At 40.1% G+C, this 20836-nt stretch overlaps 1 protein-coding gene across 1 annotated transcript in view; it reads right to left on the bottom strand.

Moving 5' to 3' along the window:
- The window catches only part of ZNF462 (zinc finger protein 462), a 153591-nt gene that overhangs the window by 39653 nt on the left and 93102 nt on the right, over positions 1-20836 (bottom strand). The window contains 2 exon segments of the mRNA XM_031654382.1: positions 156-292; positions 2457-2724. Coding sequence (XP_031510242.1) covers positions 156-292; positions 2457-2724 — 405 coding nt within the window.

Genomic DNA, 20836 nt, shown 5'->3' with positions numbered 1-20836 from the left:
GCTGTCACTGTGGTTATCACTATGGTTTCTTGCCTGAAGATAAGGTGAGGAACAAGGCACAGGTGCTACTGCCACTCTGAGACAGCATCCCTAGAAGGCCGTCTCTGCTGCCTGCCCACCCCCTGCATCCAAGAAAACCAAGTGAGAAAGGTTACCTCGGTGCAGCACGATGTGGTCAATCATGTTGCGCTTGTATTTGGTGTGATAGAGGCAGAGAGGACAGCGAAGATCTTTGGGGCCCTCCTCGGGAACCGCTGAGTGCCCAGCTTCCACATGCATAGTAAAAGCAGATCTAGGAGAGAGATTGGGGAGAGAGGTAATGTGTGTAACCAGGGATCACTGCATTTTCACATTTCCTGCTGGCAAACCTGTTATATATGTCCAAGTGCGGCTCTCCTGCTTGCGGGGCTAAAAAAAAAATCTGTTATTCATGTTTGTTGACCACCCAGAAACTTGGTCATTCAACTGATATCTGAACACTGTCAAATGGTGGTAACTTCTTTCCGGAAACTGTGCCCTGGGCTGGGTTCAGAGCCTAGTTTGAAAAGAAACAAATTCCCCAAACACCTTATTCCTTTTTTTTTTTGAGACGGAGTCTCGCTCTGTCGCCCAGGCTGGAATGCAGTGGCACAATCTCAGCTCACTGTAAGCTCCGCCTCCTGGATTCACGCCATTTTCCTGCCTCAGACTCCCAAGTAGCTGGGTCTACAGGCGCTCACCACCATGCCCAGCTATTTTTTTTCTATTTTTAGTAGAGACGGGGTTTCACTGTGTTAGCCAGGATGGTCTCGATCTCCTGACCTCGTGATCCGCCCGCCTTGGTCTCCCAAAGTGCTGGGATTACAGGCGTGAGCCACCGTGCCTGGCACACCTTATTCTTAAAAATTAAAAATTGTCTATTAAGAGTATGAAAACAAAATCCCGAAAAAGGAGCTGTTTTTCATCATGCTTGGGAGGAGAGAGACTATTTTAAAGCTAGGTTGACTTAGAAATTGCCTGTATAATTCTTCACAGGTAAGGGGGGGCGGAGGGCAAGTTGTCCAGCAAGTCAATCATCATGATTGACGATTAGGTAAACTAAGTGTTATTGTACCAGCTTAAAGGTGGAATGGTACTGCTGCCTCTTCCTCCATCCTTTTCAAATCTTCAAAATTTGCAAAGCCTTAAATGTCTCATTAAAATCGATAAAGCCAAGACTTTAATGAGCAGGGACCCTTTCTTATGAACCCGAGTGCTGCTCTCTGGAGAAAGCCTCTGCCTGTCTGTTGGCTCTTGCCCTCTGGGGTCCTCTAGCCTTCTCTCAGTACCAAATCGCACACGTATTTATCTGAAAAGTAACTAGAGCAAATTAATACAGATAGAATACATGTTCCACCAAATCCCAGCTACTACAATGCTGGTGGGAAAGAGACTTCTTCTTCCAATTCTTCTTTTTCTTTGGACGTGAAGCCTAATTTCCACAGCCTTTCTGTGTGAAGCATGTATTGAAGTAGTCTAAGGGTTAGATCCTGATTACAATAGGAACAGAAAATAATAGCTTTATATCTATACCTAATACTATATTATTATAATAGCTTTCTATCGATGATATTATGATACTTACTAGTGTTTGCTTTGTGCCAGGCACTATTCTAAGTACTTCAAGATACACTGGTTCATTTATTACTCATAGGAGCCCTATGATGTAGGTACTATTATTATCTTTATTTTATAGATAAGACAATAGGGACACAGAGAGAATCTTAGCGACTTTTCCAGAATTACCCAGGCAGTCAGGCTTCACACTCTACACCTGTAACCACTAACCTAAACACTATCTCACAGGATGAGATTCAACTGCAGAAGTTTAGATTACATCATAGGAAGCATTCCATTCTTTAACTGAGTCCATCAATTCTGTCATCCACAGGAGCAAGGGTGACTATGGATTCTCTTTTTCTAGACTGGAACAATCGCTCTAAGATTGCTCAAGCATAGTCTTGGAAGTGCCGGGGTATTGATTCTCTATGTGTCTTTCAATACTATGATCTTAAGAATTAAAGAATTTTCTACCAGGGGAGCAGGGAAGACACTACTGCCAGATGTTTTCTCTTGAAAGAATATACTTTTTTTTTCCCCCCCAAAGCTTAAAAAAAGGAGAGGAGACAGTTCTCTGAAGGGAAACACCACTCCAAGCCTGGGAGGAAATCATTTGCTTCAATCTCACACTACTTGGAGCCCATTTGCTCCAATTTTAAAACTCATTTGTTCTGATATAGCTCTTCATCCCTTTCCAAATCCCAAAGCAGTCTTCTGAAACTAGCCCCCTTCCATGAAGCCTGGACCCAACCCCTACATCATCACATGGGCAGGGCTTCCCATAAGCTCCAAGTAGGAAAGTATAAGGGAGGCCTGCAGTGAGGGGTGGAGCAGGGGCAGCCACCTTGTTCTCCACAGCTGTTCGTGACATCACTTACTTAAAGCCTGTGTAAAAGGAGCAGTCTTTGCACTTGAAAAGCTTCTTCCCACCATGCTTGTCCCGGTAGTGGCGCCTGATGCTCTGGATGTAGCCGGAGGAGAATTCACAGAATTCGCAGTGAAGCACGGCTTCGGTTTTCTGCTCAGTGCCAGCAGCAGCCCCAGAAAGAGGCACAGGGCTAACACGGCTGTTGTTCCTTGCCAGGGCAGCTGACTGATAGTGGTTCAACTGCTGCTGAACATCTGGGGGCTCTGAATATGATGAATCTGTGAAGAGATGGGAAAAATGACACGGGGCACAGAGAACACAGTAGAGGTTCGACACTTGAAAAAAACCCCTGACATCAGGTTTCTTTTTACCCTCCAGCTTTACTAAGGTATAACTGACAAACAGAAATTGTTTATACTTACAGTGTACAAGATGATGATTTGATATGTGTATCCATTGTGAAATGATGACCACATCAATTTAATGAGCGTATCCATCATCTCACAGTTACCATTTGTAAAGTGCAGGGAACACACCCAAGACCTACTCCCCCAGCACATTTCAAGTAAACCACACAGTATTATAAATTACAGTCACTATGCGGCACATTGGATCCCCAGAACTTATTAATTTTATAACTGAACATTTGCATCTTTCGACCAACGTTTTGAGGTTTTTTTTTTTTTTAAGAGGGATGATTATGATTCCGTCTTTTATCTTCATTTACACTCTACAACACAGATTTGGGGAATGCATGTCGGGAGGAACTATCACCTCTTTAATCTGACTTTGAGGGCTCATGGCATTTAAAATTAAAATTTTGAGGTTAAAGGTTTCAAAGCATAGGAAGAAAGTAAACTTTTTTTTTTTTTTTTTTTAAAGGAAATTACAGCATGGCAACAGGTTGCCACAAAATACCCGTCCCGGTAGGTGAGAAAAGAAACCCGCATAATGTACACAGGCGTCTACACGAGAAAGGAAAGGACATGATGCAACATCTCCTCCTTTGCAGCCTAGATTTATTCAAGCCAACCAAATAAAAAAAAAAATCAGTCTTTAACAGAAATGCTCAAGCACAAGGCACTCACACAAATATAAAAATGTTTTATGCCTTCACACTCAAGTGATTTAAATTTTAAAATATAAAAATCCAATAGCGTTCTCCTGGAATGGATGTTTAAAGCTTAGTCAGCATTAAGATGGAGATTTATTCATAAATCCCATTAAAATGAAATTCCAAACAAGTTTCCCTGAAAGGTATTTTAAAGTTCGGGATTCTGAGGAAAATGTCGGAAATGACAGGCACAAATCTTAACCCCGAGAAGCTTCAATGGCATGTGGTGGAGAAATCTGATCTAGGAGGGAGGAGGGGAAATCTCAGCGTTTCTTCTTTGAATTAAAAAAAAAAGAGAGAGAGAGAAAAGTAAAAATAAATAAATAAAGGGGTTGGGGGAGAGGAAAAGTAAAAGGTCTTGAACCTTTTCCCAACATGCTGCTTTCAATGTGGAGGTTAGAAATGCAAAAACATTGTCCTATATAACCTACAGCTGCCTATGACTGACACAAATGAAGTCCATGAATACCACACAGATGAATTTCAGTGTAACTTTCCTTGAAAAGAAAACAAAGGGCTCTTTTCTTAAGCCTTTCAAAAAGCAGGGGGAAAAGGGGATAGAAACTGTACAAGCCTCCTCCTGATTTGATGGACACTTAATTTTCCAAAGCATAATTCCCTAAGGCAGGACATGGAGGAATTCTCTAAAACCCATACTTGATGAAACCAGCACCATCCATCCCGTCAGCCTCTTCGAACAGGAAAACAAAAGCAGAGCAGCCTCCCTGATTGCTGGGCCACCGCCTGTCTGCAAAACACTCAAATATCTTCCCCTTCTTGTCCTCCTCCCCGCCTCCTCAATTCATATTCCTCAAGATTGAGAAAAACCCCTTTGGAAATTGTAAACAAACCTGCCACACACACAAAATAAAACAAAAGGAAACTTGAACAATCTCTCTAAGCCTCCATAGGTTCATTACCAGGTGTAAACGGAAGACAAAGGAAGAAAGGAATGACAACTGAATTCATTTTACCCAGTTCTTTTATCTCCTTTTTCTTTATTCCTCTACCCTAGCTGATGAACCCACTCTGGATCACAATAATGCAATTGTCAATTTCTCATTCTTTCTTTCAATAGCAGGTTTGTTTACCATTTCATGGATTGTTTGAGATGTTTTCTATTTAAGCCCTCAAGTATAGTTTCTGCTTGAAACACATGTACAATGAAGCACAAAACACACTCTACCTCTCTTGTTATCACAGGCTTGAGCTCTAAGTTGAGCACTGCCAGCCAGGATCCCTAGATAGCTTCTGTCCTCTTGGTAATGTTGGTCCTAGTTTGCACTCTTAGCTCTAAAGAATAGAAATTCTTCTATAACCAACAAGGTCAAAGCCAGGTCCTGCTGGCCTGTGATCTGTCCACTATCCACAAATCCACCCAGTGACCAAAACAAATCTCCCAAGTGATGGTCTAGGTCTTAAAGGAGTCACAGTCCCCTCCATAACAAGGCACATCCCTGGCTCTCCCAGATTAGTATGGATGCTGGCAGTGGTCTCAGATAACAGGTACCTGACATCTTCAGTCCCTTTCTAGCAAAACTATAAAGAAATGAATGGCTCCTCATCAGATGATAAGCCAGATGAATGCACTCCCAGACCTTCCATCCACTCCCAACTCAATACATGCACTGATGTGTCAGGCAGACCCCCTCCAAGGACCCCAGTCTCTTTTAGTTCACACATTTTTATCTTGTCTCTAGGGCCTATTGCATATTATTTCATTCATCTCAAAAAACAAACTCAAAATTTTAACTCTGGTATTTATATAGTATGGAAAACCTGAAGAAATAAAAATGCAAGTCGTCACGGGAAAAGCATTCCAAGAAACAGAGGCTCATCGCCCTTCTCAAATGGCAGTGCAAAAGGAACAGCTGATGTGTCCCTGTCATCAATTCCTTTTTTTTCCCTCCTGGTTAAAATCAGATGGACAGGTTTATTGACAAAAATAAGAAAATCCCATCATTTATGATACATTTGTAACAATGCCCAGGTTACAACTTTTTGTATTTTCTTAGGGCTTTACTTTCCTCTTTGCTGCCAACATTCTCAATTTCGCTCTCGCTCACGTGGAATTTGTGAATAATGTAGGATTTTAGCACTTTGGGCACTAAAGTGATAAAGACATGAGTGTGTATCATTCCACCGATCCTTAAAAAGCCCACTTGCTAAGCTACATAAAATTCCTGTTTGTTCATGAAGCATGGCCTGAAGAGCAGGAAGGAGGTCGTTTTGTGCCCAGGTTAGAAAGGCAAACAGATTGTTAGCTGCGAAGGGCATGTCACATAAGTTAAAAATCATCATTAAGACTATTTTCTTTCATTTTGAGCTTAAGGAAGGAAAGGTTAAAAATATCCCTGTGTTGAGAGAGTCAGAATTCTGGTCATGGGGAAATACAGCAGCTGAATCACACGGATGTGAATTCAGTGGGAAGTTCTGCACCCAGCTGCGGCTCACACAAGTTACATCTTTATCACCTCTATGGCCAGTGGTATCCACAATGGAACCAACAGCAAAGACTTTAAAAGCAGGTCATGGCTTAGCATCACCATACATTCCCAACCAACCAACCAACCCTGACACATACAGTCTGAGAAAAGAGTTTTATTCTCTGACTTGTGACTTTAATTACATGCGAAGTTTCAGAAATGAAATTATAATGTATAATTGTAGTCATAAAATAAATTTAATTAAGTTATATGCAGTTCTGCAGTTTGTAAGCTATCATAAGAAATGAATTAAAATCAGGATCAAACTAGAATTTTAGCAACGATGGTCACAGTGCCTACAGGATTTAGAATTTATTCAGAAGCCAGCAATGAATTCTCACAACTATGGTGTGCGGTCTAATTGAGTTTACATCTCAATTTTACCAGTGACGTAGCTGAAGCTGAGGATGACTGGTCACACAGATACAAAGAAGCAGAGGGAGGATTTGAACAAAGACCTGTCTGATTATAAAGTCTGAGTCTTGTGTCTTAGGCATCTGTTCTCAATGGTGACCTCTAGGGTTCTGTGATACGAATCAGAGGAGCCAAAAAGAACATGAGCGTTCTCTCAGCAATAAACACATAGCAGAGAGGAAAGAGACAAAGTGATAGAAAGGTTAAAATAGTTAAGAAAATAACATTAGAACAGATGCAAATGATAACAGAATAGATAGAAAATAACATTAAAATGAATACGGAAGAAAACACTTAACATTTTGAAGCATTATTTAAAAAAAAAAAAAGCAAGACTCAAGTAAAAGAGACAGAATATCCGAAATTTCAAAATACTTATATAAACAAAATAAGGGACCACGCAGGAGACATTTCTAGAAGTAAGTTGTGAAGATAAGCCCTGCAAATACCCAGAACTGGAAACCTATCTGTCTAAATGTCATGCTTTAGTTAGATGCTTGATAAATTGTCCTCAAATAATAACACTCTAACATTCCTCAAGTGGGGTTTGCCTGGGAAAAGAAAGACACACAAATGCAAGTGAGGGATGGGTGCTTTTTCGTTGCTCTTGAACATCTCAGGATTTCTATTCTAGAAATTTCTATTGCTGAATTCTAAATGGAACACCCTAACCCTCTCATTTTTCATGTTCCTGGAGAAATTGGATTTTTTTTTTTTTTTTTTTTTGGCTAATTACAGCTCTCCAGAATAACAGTTTGAGTTGTTTTTATTTTTTTTCCTTTTTTTCTCCAAAACTTAGTCAGCATAGAGACAAACACAAGAAATTTGACTTTATAAAGGCAAACGACAAATAAATGGACTCTAAGCCCGAGAGAACGAGACTTTCTTGAGTATTCACAGTTCTGATTCCACAACATTTAGTTAACACCGTCCTAGTGCCAGGTCATGTGCTGGCTCTGGGGATTCGAAGTCAAAGAAGACATGAGAGATGCCTTCTAGAAACTCATATTTATTAGGGGAGAGAGCTGAGCAGTTGACTTATGAAAATATAGGCCTCTCCGTGTCTAGCAAACTTACCCCACTGATTGAAGGAATAAAAGAGGCAAAGAGAACAAACGAACAGTAACAGGAGAGTTCAGCTATTGTAAGATTAAGGAAGACACAGGGAAGCATAAGAGTCAATTGGGCAGCAAATTGTAGGGGCCACAGAGGACAGCCCCCTTGCATACTCTAAGTGATACAAAGAGGAAGCCATACCGGAGGATCAATTCTCAATTTTCTGCAGCCCTGCATAGAGAATGTGAGTGAAGGTGAAAGGGAGCAGCAGTACCTCGGTGCCAGCAACTACATTTCATTATATTTGAGCTAGATTTTTGTGCAGACTTGGGAGACAGGCTTGTTGGTCACTGTGAATCAAGCACCAAGAAAAAATATAAGACAAGGAATTTTAGGCAAGCAAATTTTAGAGGTGGCCAAGGGGCAAGTGATTCAATTACACCCATTCATTCAGCAAATATTTACTGAGCATTTAAGTAAATAGGAGACCCTGTTCTGGGACAGTAAGACTTGAGCCCTGACCTCAAGCAACTCACTTTCTCAGACAAAGATGTAAATAATTGATTGTGATACAATGCAAACAAAATGTTTTAATAGAGGTATTTATAAAGAGGCAGGAGAAGGAAGGAAAAAGCAGCACTTTGTGCCTCATAGAATGTGGGAGTGAGAGAGATGGAGAGGGGATGTCAAGAGAACTATGAGTGTCCATTAATAAATATAACTAGTATTAATTAGTGTGCTAATTAATGAAATCAACACTAGACATACAGTTACCTAAACGTTCAACTCACTACACCTCCACCTTAAGTCATACATTTTGGAGAAACTAAACAGAAATTCAACAACTACATTATTATCACAATGAAAAAAAAATGACCTAATTTCCCTAGGGTAAAGAAATGATGAGTCTGAACAGAAAAACATGTACATCAGAGGGTGGGGTAGGTTGTGTAAGGGACAATTTAAAATCGCCAAGTTCTAAAATAGCATAGGAAGTTCAAAATAATACATGGATTGTAATTTTCTTTCGAAAAGCAGACTATTTAGCAACTAATGGTTGGTAGCATGGGCCATTAGAAACAGAATATTATCTGTGGATAACTTAAGATACTGTGAAATGCCCAAAGTGAGGAGGTTGAGGGAGAACCCAAATAAGCTAGACGTATAGACCATTATTTCTAGTCAAGAAATAATATTTCTAGTCAAGAAAATTTGAGAAAGGCACACGAACAAAGGTAAGAGGGCAGCTAAAAAATGTACTTTATTTAACAGTCAGGAAACTTTTGGGATGGCATGCAACTTCTATTATACAACTGCTAATAAACTTAGGCAAAGGACAAAAATAGTTTCAGTATTTTAATGTATGCGACAGTGATCCAGGAATCTGTAGTGACCAGATACAGAATTCTGCAATGGGAAACCTACTGAGCTTTGTGATCATCTGAGTCTTCATCTAAAGCTGAAAAACTGTTCAAGCTTTGTGTCTGATGGACTCCTGAAACTCACCACATTGAGAACTGACACCATCTTTCCCTAAACATCTCCTTCCGCGTTCTGAATGTTGGTAAATGGCCCACCACTTTGTTCGAGCTCAAATTGTGAGATTCTTCCTTCAGGGTTTCAGATTTCTCCCTTTCCTGTGGCAGCACATTTAAACAGGTATCATGCCTCAGAGACATGCCTCATGACCCACCTCCATTCATTTTCCTCCCTAGTCCTGCCTTCCCTACCCCTTGTTCATTCAGCTCCTCCTATCACATGTGGGCAACTCTTAAAACCTCCTACCTGGTCTTCTTCTAAGATCAATTCTAGTTCAGCCAGTATACATATCATTACTCATATATGATTATGATATGACTGTGCCCTATTGCTCAAGAGTAAAGCTATTCAGTCTGGTCTCAGCCCATGTCTCCAGCCTCACTTCCAGCTAGCTTCCAATTCCTCGCACATGCCACGTATTGCATCCTTGGGGGATCCTTGATCAAGGCCACCAGTGCGCTTTCTCTTCTTTTTGCCTGACAAATTCTTACCCATCCTTCAAAACTCAACTGAAATGTCACGCCCTCTGTGAAGATTTTTCCCAACAATCCAAACAGAACTCTTTGCTTTCCTCTATGCTTTGCCAACACATACACATTGTGATTCTTGCCCTGATCTCATTATACCTCGTATTACATTTACAAGTCCTCCTTAAGCAAACTTGGCTAGATCAATGTCTGTGACCTTAAAACATTCTAACCAAAGAAGAACCATGGCAACAGTGGCGTCTAGGCTGATGTTGTGCACCATCCTCTAGCAGGTCCATCCATTTCTGCTTTTGGCATTGGACCTAATGCTAACAAGAATCATCAGTTTCATTTGCTCCTAAAACTTTTTTGTACCAGTTATATTTGCTACTGAGCTCATTCAATTTAATTAATATTCTATAAGATAAAATATAGGTATAAAAGTGTTATTTCTATGAAAGCTATGTTGAATGCTTTGAAAAGACTTGATAAAGTCAAGTTGCTAAAAAAAATTACTGTTAAGTTACATTTTGGCAAGACCAACTATAAAAGATTGAGATCATAAAAATCTTGAAGGACTCTGCTCTAAGACTGTTTTACAAATGTCTAAGTTCTCATTCCACTTCAAAGAAATGGAAACTGGAAGTAGCACACAACACAGTGTAGGTGAGTGTGGTTTATGCAAGGGAGGAAACAGGGAACTTCAATCAAAGGAACCAGATTCAAATACATAGGCTTTACCCTGTATCACAATACTGGTGAATACATGTATTTACATTTTAAATGAAATTAAAATGCTTAAGGCATTTTGAAAAGGATTCCCTAGTTAGGATGGTGATTATCAAAAAAAAGAAAGTAAGTGCTGGCAAGGCTGTGGAGAAACTGGAACCCTTGTGTGCTGTTGTCTGGAATGCAAAATGGTACAGTCTCACGGAAAATCGCATGGAATTTCCTCAAAAAAAATTAAAAACAGAACTATCATACGATCAAGCAATCCCACGACTGGGTATTTATCCAAAAGAATTGAAATTAGGATCTTGAAGAGATATGTACTCACTATAGCATTAGTTACAATAGCCAGGAGGTAGAAGTAACCTAAGCGTTCATCAACATGTGAATGAGAGAAAATGTGGTGTATAACACACACACACATACACACACACACACACACACGAATATTATTTAGCCTTAAAAAAGAAGGAAATCTTGGTATATGCTATAAGGCAGTCACAGAAGGACAAATACTGCATGATGCCACCTCCATGAGGCAGCTAGAGCAGTCAAACCCATACAGACAGTTGAATGGTGGTTGCCAGGGGCTGTGGGTAGAAGGAAGTGGAGAGTTGTTGTTCTATGGATATAGAGTTTCAGTCATGTAAGACGAAAGAGTTCTAGAGATCTGCTGCATAACAATGTGTATACAGTTAACAATACTATCCTATATACTTAGAAATTTGTTAAGAGGATAAATTCCCATGTTATGTGTTTTTTACTGCAGTAATTTTTTTAGGTGCCTTTAGACAAGATAATCTGTTAGGTTCTTTACAAACTTCATAAACTTTAATTATCACCATAAATACTTAATGACAGTACTTAAGAAAATATCCGTTAGATTGAATTTGTGGACAACCGTGCTATATAGGCACACAACGCATTGTTCCTGTCAATCTGAAATGACAACCAAGCAGGTAATGTCAGCTCCACAGGAGCTAGGGTTCATGCTGTCTTTTTCACTGATGTATCCCAATTGCTTAGAAGTGCCTGGAAAGGTACTTAAGAAAATGTTTCCTGGATTGAATTTGTGGACAACTTTCTTAACTCCAGGTACACATATATTGTTTTAAGTTACTACAACAGTGTGTAACACAGAGCTATCAAGATGATTCACAGACTCAAGAAGTCTGCTCATTTAAAAGATTTTTCTTGGTTCTATCCGAATTCCTTTGTACTTCGATTTAATTCCTGTTCTCAAAACAACCTGTTTCTTAAGTGCTGTTAACACTGTGCAGAATTTGGCATCCAGAGAAACAACAAAAACCATAAATCACCAATGCAACTTTCCAAGTATTTCTTCTGAAGAGCCTCAAAAATGTTCTTTATCTATGGACTATTCCAAAAGAAAATTATATTCGAAACTAAGCTTTAGAACACAAACCATTTTCATTCCTTCTGGATAGTGTCTAAGGGGGAACATACATCTCTAAAGGCAGTCATATTATTTTATTTCCTTCTTTTGATTATGCCTTGAAAATCTCCAGGCCAAGGACTCTGGCACCTCCTTGTCTACTGTCATCGGTGGAGCTCTCCGGCCTGGACGCACAAGACTGTGATACAATGGCCAGGGGGACAATGGACGCTGGATGACTATATATAGGAATTCTGGACTTCGTTGTCATGGAGGCAAATGGAAAAACAAACGCCTAATCCTGAAAATAAGGTTGAGGCCAAACTTGAAGGAAACACACACTGAAAACTTCCTGTCATTCTGATGCGTAAAAGCAAAACCTTGAAATATGATCAGGGAATAGATTGAGAAAACAAAACAAAACAAAATATTAGCCTGCAAAATGACACAAACATGGCAAAAAATGGGCAATCTTTCTCTTTTTTGAGATCTGGTTTCCCATCATACTTAAATTCATTGAAAAGGTTTCTCAAAGGCCTTATTTTGTGTGAAGCTTCATGTTTTTTCTTTATATTTTTGACGAATCCAGGCAGGTCTGACCTGAGGCCAAGGAGGATTCCTGGACTTTTCAATTCACTAGGTCTTATGTTTGGGAACATATCCATTTGTCTTTCTACATTTTTTCTCAATGGCATCACCATTCATTCACCCAGTCAATGAAATCAGAATAAATCTTTGATTCATTTCTCTCTTTCGTTCCACACATTCACTGAGTCAAAAGCTCTGTTGGTTCAGCCTCCTGAGAAACTCTATCTCTGTGATCCACTCACTAGCCCACTGCCATGGCTTTTATTCGGGCCCTCGTGGTTGCTGTGTGAACGTCTACTGCAAAATGTTCCTAACTGGCATTCTATTTTCCAGTTTCTTCTCCCTCTAAGATTCCTTTCTTTTCTAAAATGCAAATGTGATCATGATACCTTCTTACAGAAAAAAGTCCAAACTCTGAACCAAGGGGCTCACACTCTCCTTCATCTTTCCAGGCTGATCCTCACTCCCATGCCCACACTGTTCCCATGCTGTGCTTAATGCCAGTCACATACAAGGCTTCTAATATTCACTTTTTATGCCTTTTTTCCCTGCATCATTGTACATTCTTGCAATATCCTTCTTATACTTTTCAGTCTGACAAACTCTTACTCATCTTTCACAATTGAACTCAGTCCAAATCTGCCATCACCATGAAGATTTTCCTTGACCTTTCTAGATACATGTATTAAATTTCCCCCTTAGACTCCCCTACTACTACATATCATGCTGTATTAAGGTTAATTTATTTTACCCCCACCAGACTATGATCTCTTTGAAATTAGGCCATCCATCCATTTACCCGTTCATGTATCCATGTGTGCATCCATCCATCTATCTATAATTGTTTTAAGTTGATGTACCCCAGAACTTAGTCCAGCGGCTGGTCCAAAGCAAGTGCTCGACAAACATGTTAAAAACATCAAAAAAAAAAAAAAAAGAGTACAGACTGAAAATACTGTTCTGCGAAAACCCACATTTAAAAAGAAAATGGAATTGATCAAATGTTACTCTCTCTTTTGGATACTGAGGTTTCAGAGTCTTCCTACTGAAACACTGAACCACGCTTGCTGAAATAAGCCTGGGTCTTTTTTAATTACATGGACAATGGCTTCTGAACATTTAAGAACTTGAATGCAGTGTAATTCAGAATCCATGGCTGTCTCAAGAAGCCAAAGGCTTAATTTCTAGTCTTGCCCCTAAATTAGCTATAAGCCAAAACTCAAAACAGATGCTATCAGCACATCTGGAAGCCACTTGAGATGATTCAGTATGCAGCTCTCTATCCGTCATTTTTTTCACCCATCAGTAGGCATTGATGTTTGGGAGATGCTCACATGTAATGGGTACCATGTATTTAAATGCATCATGGCTTTTTGATAAATAATCAACACCTGAGACCATACAAATAGAGCCCTTTGCAATCTGTGAGAAGGTATTCATGGGTTACCTTCAGGTGTTTAGAACCATATTTTCACTGCATACACTGTTTTACCAATTTTCCTCCATCAGAAATGTACTCATCCCAGATATGTAGCATACAGACTACCCATTTTGCATAAGGACTTGTAGTGGCTCAGAAAAGCAGAGACGGGTTTATGTTGCCCAGGTAACCAATGAAGAAACTGAAGCATAACCTGGGGGTCCTGCATGCCCAGTCCCAAAAATGTGTGTTTGTTTTTTCTGCCACTGCAGCTATTCCTTCTTCATTAAACGGTATTTGTAATTCAAAGTGTGTGTTCTTAAAAACCCTCCTTGAAACAGGCAGGAAACTTGTAGGGAAACGAATGTGTGGTGAAGGATCCTTTTTCTAACATTTTTTGGGGGAAACTCTGGGTGGTATCTGCCATTGTTAATTGAGAAGCTCTCACAATACCGAATGCATAATTCACCTGTGAGTCTTTTGAATTGTGTGATGAGGAAGTCAGGTTTCCTGCTGTTCGTTTAGATCATATAGATGTCTTTACCACACTGAAAAAATCCAACAAAAAGTGTTGAGCACAAAAGCCTCTTTATATAAATGACTTGGCCTCAACCGTAGAGAGCTTGTGAGCAACCTCAGATGGTATTTAGAGCTCACAGGCCGTGGGCAAGGCCACAGTGCTTCCTCCTCAAGACCTGACTTGAGGGAAGATGCCTACTGACTTCAAGGAGTTGGTCACAATTGATGGCTTGCTATGAACAGTGCTGTGAGAGCCCGGAGGGAACAACTGTGGAGATTTCTTAAAAGATTCGATAATCAAGAGGAAAGAACACATCTGGATATAAGCATATATATATATTTAGATACACGTAAAGCTCTAAGTGATGCTATACGGAAATCAGGTGAGAAAGGCTATGGTTGATCAAGAACAAGAATGAGCAGCCACATTTCAAAGCACAGAGCTCTTCTAAAATTGTCCCTGAGCGGGAGTCTCTGAGCCAACAAACCCAGTGGGTTTCTTACCCTTTTTTTCTTTTATTTTCACCTATTTCCATGCAGTGTAAGAAAAACCTTGCTCTAGGTTAAGCTATATTTTTAATCACCGTTAAAGCAGTAGGTTGTTCCCTTAGGATAGCTCCTCCACCCACTCCAAACTCACCCACAGAAATGTTGCCCAGTGATGCTGGACTCTGGCGTAGGGTATTAAATTTCCAAGAAGCTGGAGAGATCAGATAGTGAGATCCAGGTTCACCTTTCACTGTCTTAGCCAGCTCTGTCTAGCATCTGTGTCAGGTGCTTTTTATAAAGTCTCTTGTTGCCTTTCACCATGACCTTATGAAATGAGAATTATTACTTCCCATCATATAGGTGGCAAAACCCAGGAACAACTGAAAACAGACAACTTTTCAGCTCTCCAGAGTGTGTTGAGCAGCCTCCTCCTAGGTCTGCAGCAACTTTTAACCCGACAGACCTCTGTGTCCTCATTTGTCAAGTGGAGAAGATAACACTGGCAACTTCATAGGGTGCTCTGGAGATTATATAAGACCAGTGTGTGAAGTCCAGTGACTAGCACATAGCAAGTGCTTACAAGGGCCTCAGTTCCACAGCAATGAAGTCTGCATCGTATCCATTCTCCACCAAATAAGTGTTTATGGAGTATGTTCTATGGATGGAAGCATTTGGACTCCTTTACTGGACTGCAGAACCAAGTGGAACAGGGATCTCTGACACAGCTGTAAAATACGTAGTTTTCATCCCAGCTCTAGGCACATAGTAGCTGCTTGGAGGCTACTTTTTGACTGACCAGTTCTGGCAGAGCCAAATGCATTGCTACTTATGGCAGCAACTTGTCCACTGATTTTGTAGGTGGAGATGGCTGAGTGGGGAGGGGATTGATTGTGGGGCTTGGATTCAGCTCAAAGGCAGGGCTCAACCTGAATAATACCACAGACAGAATGATTCACTCCTATTTTGTTAGTTAACAATGCACACGGAATGGTCACAAATCAACTTGCTTCAAAAAGTCACCTCAGGGTAAATTCAATTCCCAAGCTGTACAGGCTTTCCTGGCAATGATTCTGGGGTCTATTTCCTTTTCAATATTCTTCAAGATTACCTGCAGCTTTGAGCAAGGTTCTTGGTATCCAATTGACAGGCTTGGCCTCCATCATTCCTGTCATCAATGATGCCCTCCCCAACCACCTTACCTGACACACCAACTCCTATCCTTTCTACCCTTCACCTTGGTTTTCTTCTCTCGATGGTACTTCTTGCCACCTCATCTACAATGGATCTGTATTGGTTGACTGGTTCTCCCTGCTACCCACGAGGAATGTTACCACGAATTTCTCAGTGTGCATGGATCTTTGGATTTTATTTCATGATTGATGAGGGCATCTCAGCTTCCTTGGGAACTTCTGGCTCAGCTAAGTACGGGTTACTGTTCAGGGGTGTTTGCCTACTACTCATTTTGAGAAATCTTAGACTCTGTGCTGAGAGGTGCCTTCTTCCCACCATAGATCTACAAAATAATTTGAAGAGAAAATAAGTGGAGAAGGGCATTCCAGGAAGAAGGAACAGCAAGGGCTAAAGTGTGAGACAACAGGACCCTTTTAAAGGCAGGGTATTCAGTGCAGCTGTAGCACAAGGGAAGAAGTGGTGAGGACTGATCCCAGTGAGAGATGCAGGGTCCAATGAACTGCTTTCCATGCTGAGCTCAGAGTTTATTCTGAAGGCAATGTAGACAGCTACTGAAGGGTTTTAAGCAACAAGCAGGTGAAATAGTGGCCTCCCAGTTTTACCTTTGTCTGTAAATTGTACCCACAGTCCTGACCTCTCAGATGGGAAAGGCAGCTTGGTAGAAATGCATTCCCATTGTGAGAAAAACCAACTGGCAGCACATTCCCTAGTGATGATGGAATATCATCAGCACCCCATGATTCCATACTTTGTTTTGTTAAGTAGAAAACACCATCTTTTCTTCTCGGGATTTTACTAGCAGGTTAGAATTGTTCATCTGAACTGTTCATCTAACTGTTTCTACTGAACTCAATACACTCACATCTCAAATGGACTATGGCCCTACCTATGGGAAGGAAAGAAAGGAACTTAGTAGGCCACTTTCTCTGCTCCCTACCAACCCTTCATGTGCAAATAATAACAATAATGTAGAACAGGTGACCAAGTGCTTTATCCATGTGCTGCAAACCACAGTGTGTAATCATCAGCCACCCTTTGCTCTATTTCCCAAATACAAACTCTCAGCAACATCCAAAATATTTCTAGGTCTGCATTTTACTCTTAGGCTTAACATCCATGTGTCAACTCAGATGCTTAATACATATTTCCTAGATTCATTTAGACTTAAAGCAGTGATCAAAATATTATTTTGCAAAGCGATGCAATATTCTTCTGGATGTCTTAGCTTTTTATAAATGGTTTGATTACTCATGATATATATTATATGTACTATACAGGCATACCTCATTTTATTAGGCTTTGCTTTATTGCACTACATAGATACTACATTTTTTCCAAGTTGAAGGTTTAACTCGAATAAGTCTATTGACACCATTTTTCCAGCAACAGGTACTCATTTCCTGTGTCCATGTCACGCAATATTCTGTAATATTTCAAATGTTATTATTATTATTTCTGTTACAGTGATGTGTGATCTTTGATGTTACTATTTTAGTTGTTTTGTGGTGTCATGAACTGTGCCTATGTAAGATGCAAACTTAATCAATAAATGTGTGTGTTCTGACTGTTCTACTGACCAGCCATGTCCCCCATCTGTTTCTCTCTCCTTGGACCTCCCTATTCCCTGAGCCACAACAATATTGACATTAGGCCAATGACTAACCCTAGTAGAATGGCCTCTAAGTGTTCAAGTGAAAGAAAAAGTCCCACATCTCTCTCTTTAAATCAAAAGCTAGGAATGATTAAGCTTAGTGAGGAAGGCATGTTGAAAGCTGAGACAGGATGAAAACCAGGCCTCTTGTGCCAAACAGTTAGTCAAGTTGTGAATGCAAAGGAAAAGTTCTTGAGGAAAATTAAAAACGCTACTCCAGTGAACACATGAATGATAAGAAAGCAAAACATCCTTATTGCTGATTATCGAGAAAGTTGTAGTAGCCTGGATAGAAGATCAAATCAGCCACGACATTCCCTTAAGCCAAAGCCTAATCCAAAGCAAGGCTCTAATTCTCTTCAATTCTATGAAGGCTAAGAGAGGTGAGAGAGCTGGAGAAGAAATGTCTGAAGCTAGCAGAGGTTGGTTTATAAGGTTTCAGAAAAGAAGCTGTCTTCAAAGCAGAAAAGTGCAAGGTGCAGCAGCAAGTGCTGACGTAGAAGCAGAAGCTGCAGCAGATTATCCAGAAGATATAGCTAAGATAATGGTTGAAGCTGGCTCCACTAAACAACAGATTTTCAATGTAGGCATCACAGATTTTTATTGGAAGAAGATGCCATCCAGGACTTTCACAGCTAAGGGGAAGTTAATAACTGGCTTCAAAGCTCCAAAGGACAGGCTGACACTCTTAGTACAGACTAATGCAGCTGGTGACTTTATGTTGAAACCAGTGCTTTTCCCATTCAAAAAATCCTGGGGTCCTTAAAAATTATGCTAATTGTACTCTGTGCTCTATAAATGGAAAAACAAAGCCTGGATGATAGCACATCTGTTTACAGCATGGTTTACTAAATATTTGAAGCCCACTGTTGGGACTTACTACTCAGATAAAAAGGATTCCTTTCAAAATGTTACTTCTCATTGGCAATGAACTTCATCACCCTAGAGCTCTGATGAAGCTATACAAGATTAATGTTGTTTTCATGCCTGCTAACACAACATCCACTCTGTAGCCCATCGATCAAGGAGTAATTTCCATTTCAAGTGTTATTATTTAAGAAGTACATGTCATAAGGATTCAGTTGCCATAGATAGTGATTCTTCTGATGAATTCTTCTGACTTAGGCAAAGTAAAATAAAACACTTTTGGAAAGGAATCACCATTCTAGATGACATTAAGAACATCTGTGATTCATGGGAGGATGTCAAAATATCAACATTAGCAGGAGTGTCGAAGAAGTTCATTCCAACTCTCATGGATGACTTTGAGGGTTTTAAGACTGTGGTGAAGGAAGTAACTGCAGATGTGGTACAAACACCAAGAGAACTAGAATTAGAAGTAGAGCCTAGAGAGGAATTAGAAGTAGAGCCTGGAGAGGTGACTGATTCTCATGATAAAATTTCATGATAAAACTTGCAAAGATAAGGAGTTGCTTCTTACAGAAGAACAAAGAAAGTGGTTTCTTGAGGTGAAGTCTACTTTTGACGAAGATGCTATGAACACTGTCGAAATGACAAAAGATTTAGGATATTTCATAAACTTAGTTGATAAAGTAGTGGCAGGGTTTGAGCATACTGACTCTAATTTTGAAGGAAATTCTACTGTGGGTAAAATGCTATCAAACAGCACTGCAACAGCACTGCATGCTACAGATAAATCTTTTGTGAAAGGAAGAGTCAATCAATGTGGCAAACTTCATTGTTGTTTTACTTTAAGAAACTGACACAGCGACTCCCAATCCTCAGCAACCACCACCCTGATCAGTCAGCAGCCACCAACATCTAAGCAACAATCCTTCATTAGCAGAGATTATGACTCACTGAAAGCTCAGATAATCATTAGCATTTTTTAGCAATAAAGCATTTTTAATTAAGGTATGTATATATTTTAGACATAATGCTATTGTATACTTAATAAACTACAGTATAGTATAAACATGACTATTATGTGCACTGGGAAACCAAAAGATTTGTATGACTTGTATATTGCAATATTTGCTTTACTAAGGTGATCTGGAGCCAAACCCGCAATATCTCCAAGGTATTCCTTTATGTTAGATATCTGATAGATACAAAGATAATCAGATCTCATATTTCAAGAGCTCTCAGGTTGTTAGGGGAGATTACAGCAACACACACTAAGATGAGTGAGTGCTCAAACAATCAAACAAATGCCCACGAGTCCATTATCTGTTGTTCGCAGCATGGCCAGAAGACAGTGGGGTTTTGGAGTCAAAAAACCATTCAAATCTTGATTTACTACTTTACTACCATGACTATTTACAGGACACAACAAATTTTCATTTTACATTTACAGGACATCTACTCTAGGAAGGAAGCAGTCTTATATTTATTGTTTAGAATAAAAACATGACACAAACTCTGCTCCTAAAGAGCTCCCTCCTGGTAATATTATGGAGTCAGCAGACTGAACTACATGTTCTCAAGAGAGGTAGGGCACAGCATTGAGGGATTTCAGAGGAAGAGTTGACTCACATCTCGGGAGATCACTGTTGCATCACAGAAAGGAAGGAATTTGCACGTGGCTTTGAAAGACAAGTAGCGCCTGGGCATGTGGAGATGAAGGAAAGAGGACACAACACGAACAGAGGCAAAAGGACGAGGAGAGAGATGCTCATTCCAATTAGGCTAGAATATCAGGAGAATGAGGCAGCTGATGGAAAGAGAACAGGCTGGGTATAAACATGGAGAATACTGACTGAGTTTTTTTTTTCCTCTTTTAAACAGGCTGATATGGTTTGGTTCTGTGTCCCCACCCAAATCTCATCTCTAATTGTAATCCCCACATGTCAAGGAAGGGACCTCGTGGGAGGTGACTGGATCATGGGGGCAGCCTCCTCCATGCTATTCTTGTGACAGTGAGTTCTCACAAGATCTGATGGTTTAAAAGTACGGTACCTCCCCCACCCTCACTCTCTCTGTCCTGTCACCATATAAGACGTGCCTTGCTCCCCCTTTGTCTTCCATCTTGATTGTAAGTTTCCTGAGGCCTCCCTAGCCATGCAGAACTGTGAGTCAATTAAACCTCTTTTCTTTATAAATTATGCAGTCTCAGGTAGTTCTTTATAGCAGTGTGAAAACGGACTAATACACAGGCCATGCAGAGCTGTTAAAGACTTCTGAATAGGAGGATGATATGAACTCTTAACCTTGCTTAGAATAGAATGAATGGAGGACTTTGCAGGTGGGATAAACATGGTAATGGCTTAGGTAAGAGATGAGGATAGGAAGGAGGGAGATGGATGTGAGAAGAATTAAGGTGATATAAACATCAGGACTTAGCAAACAACAAATGACTGGCTGATGGAAA

The sequence above is a fragment of the Papio anubis genome, chromosome 13 (assembly GCF_008728515.1).
Source record: "Papio anubis isolate 15944 chromosome 13, Panubis1.0, whole genome shotgun sequence".
Lineage (NCBI taxonomy): Eukaryota > Metazoa > Chordata > Mammalia > Primates > Cercopithecidae > Papio > Papio anubis.
Note: the sequence above shows the minus strand (reverse complement) of the source record. Positions and strands in the feature narration are given on the sequence as shown.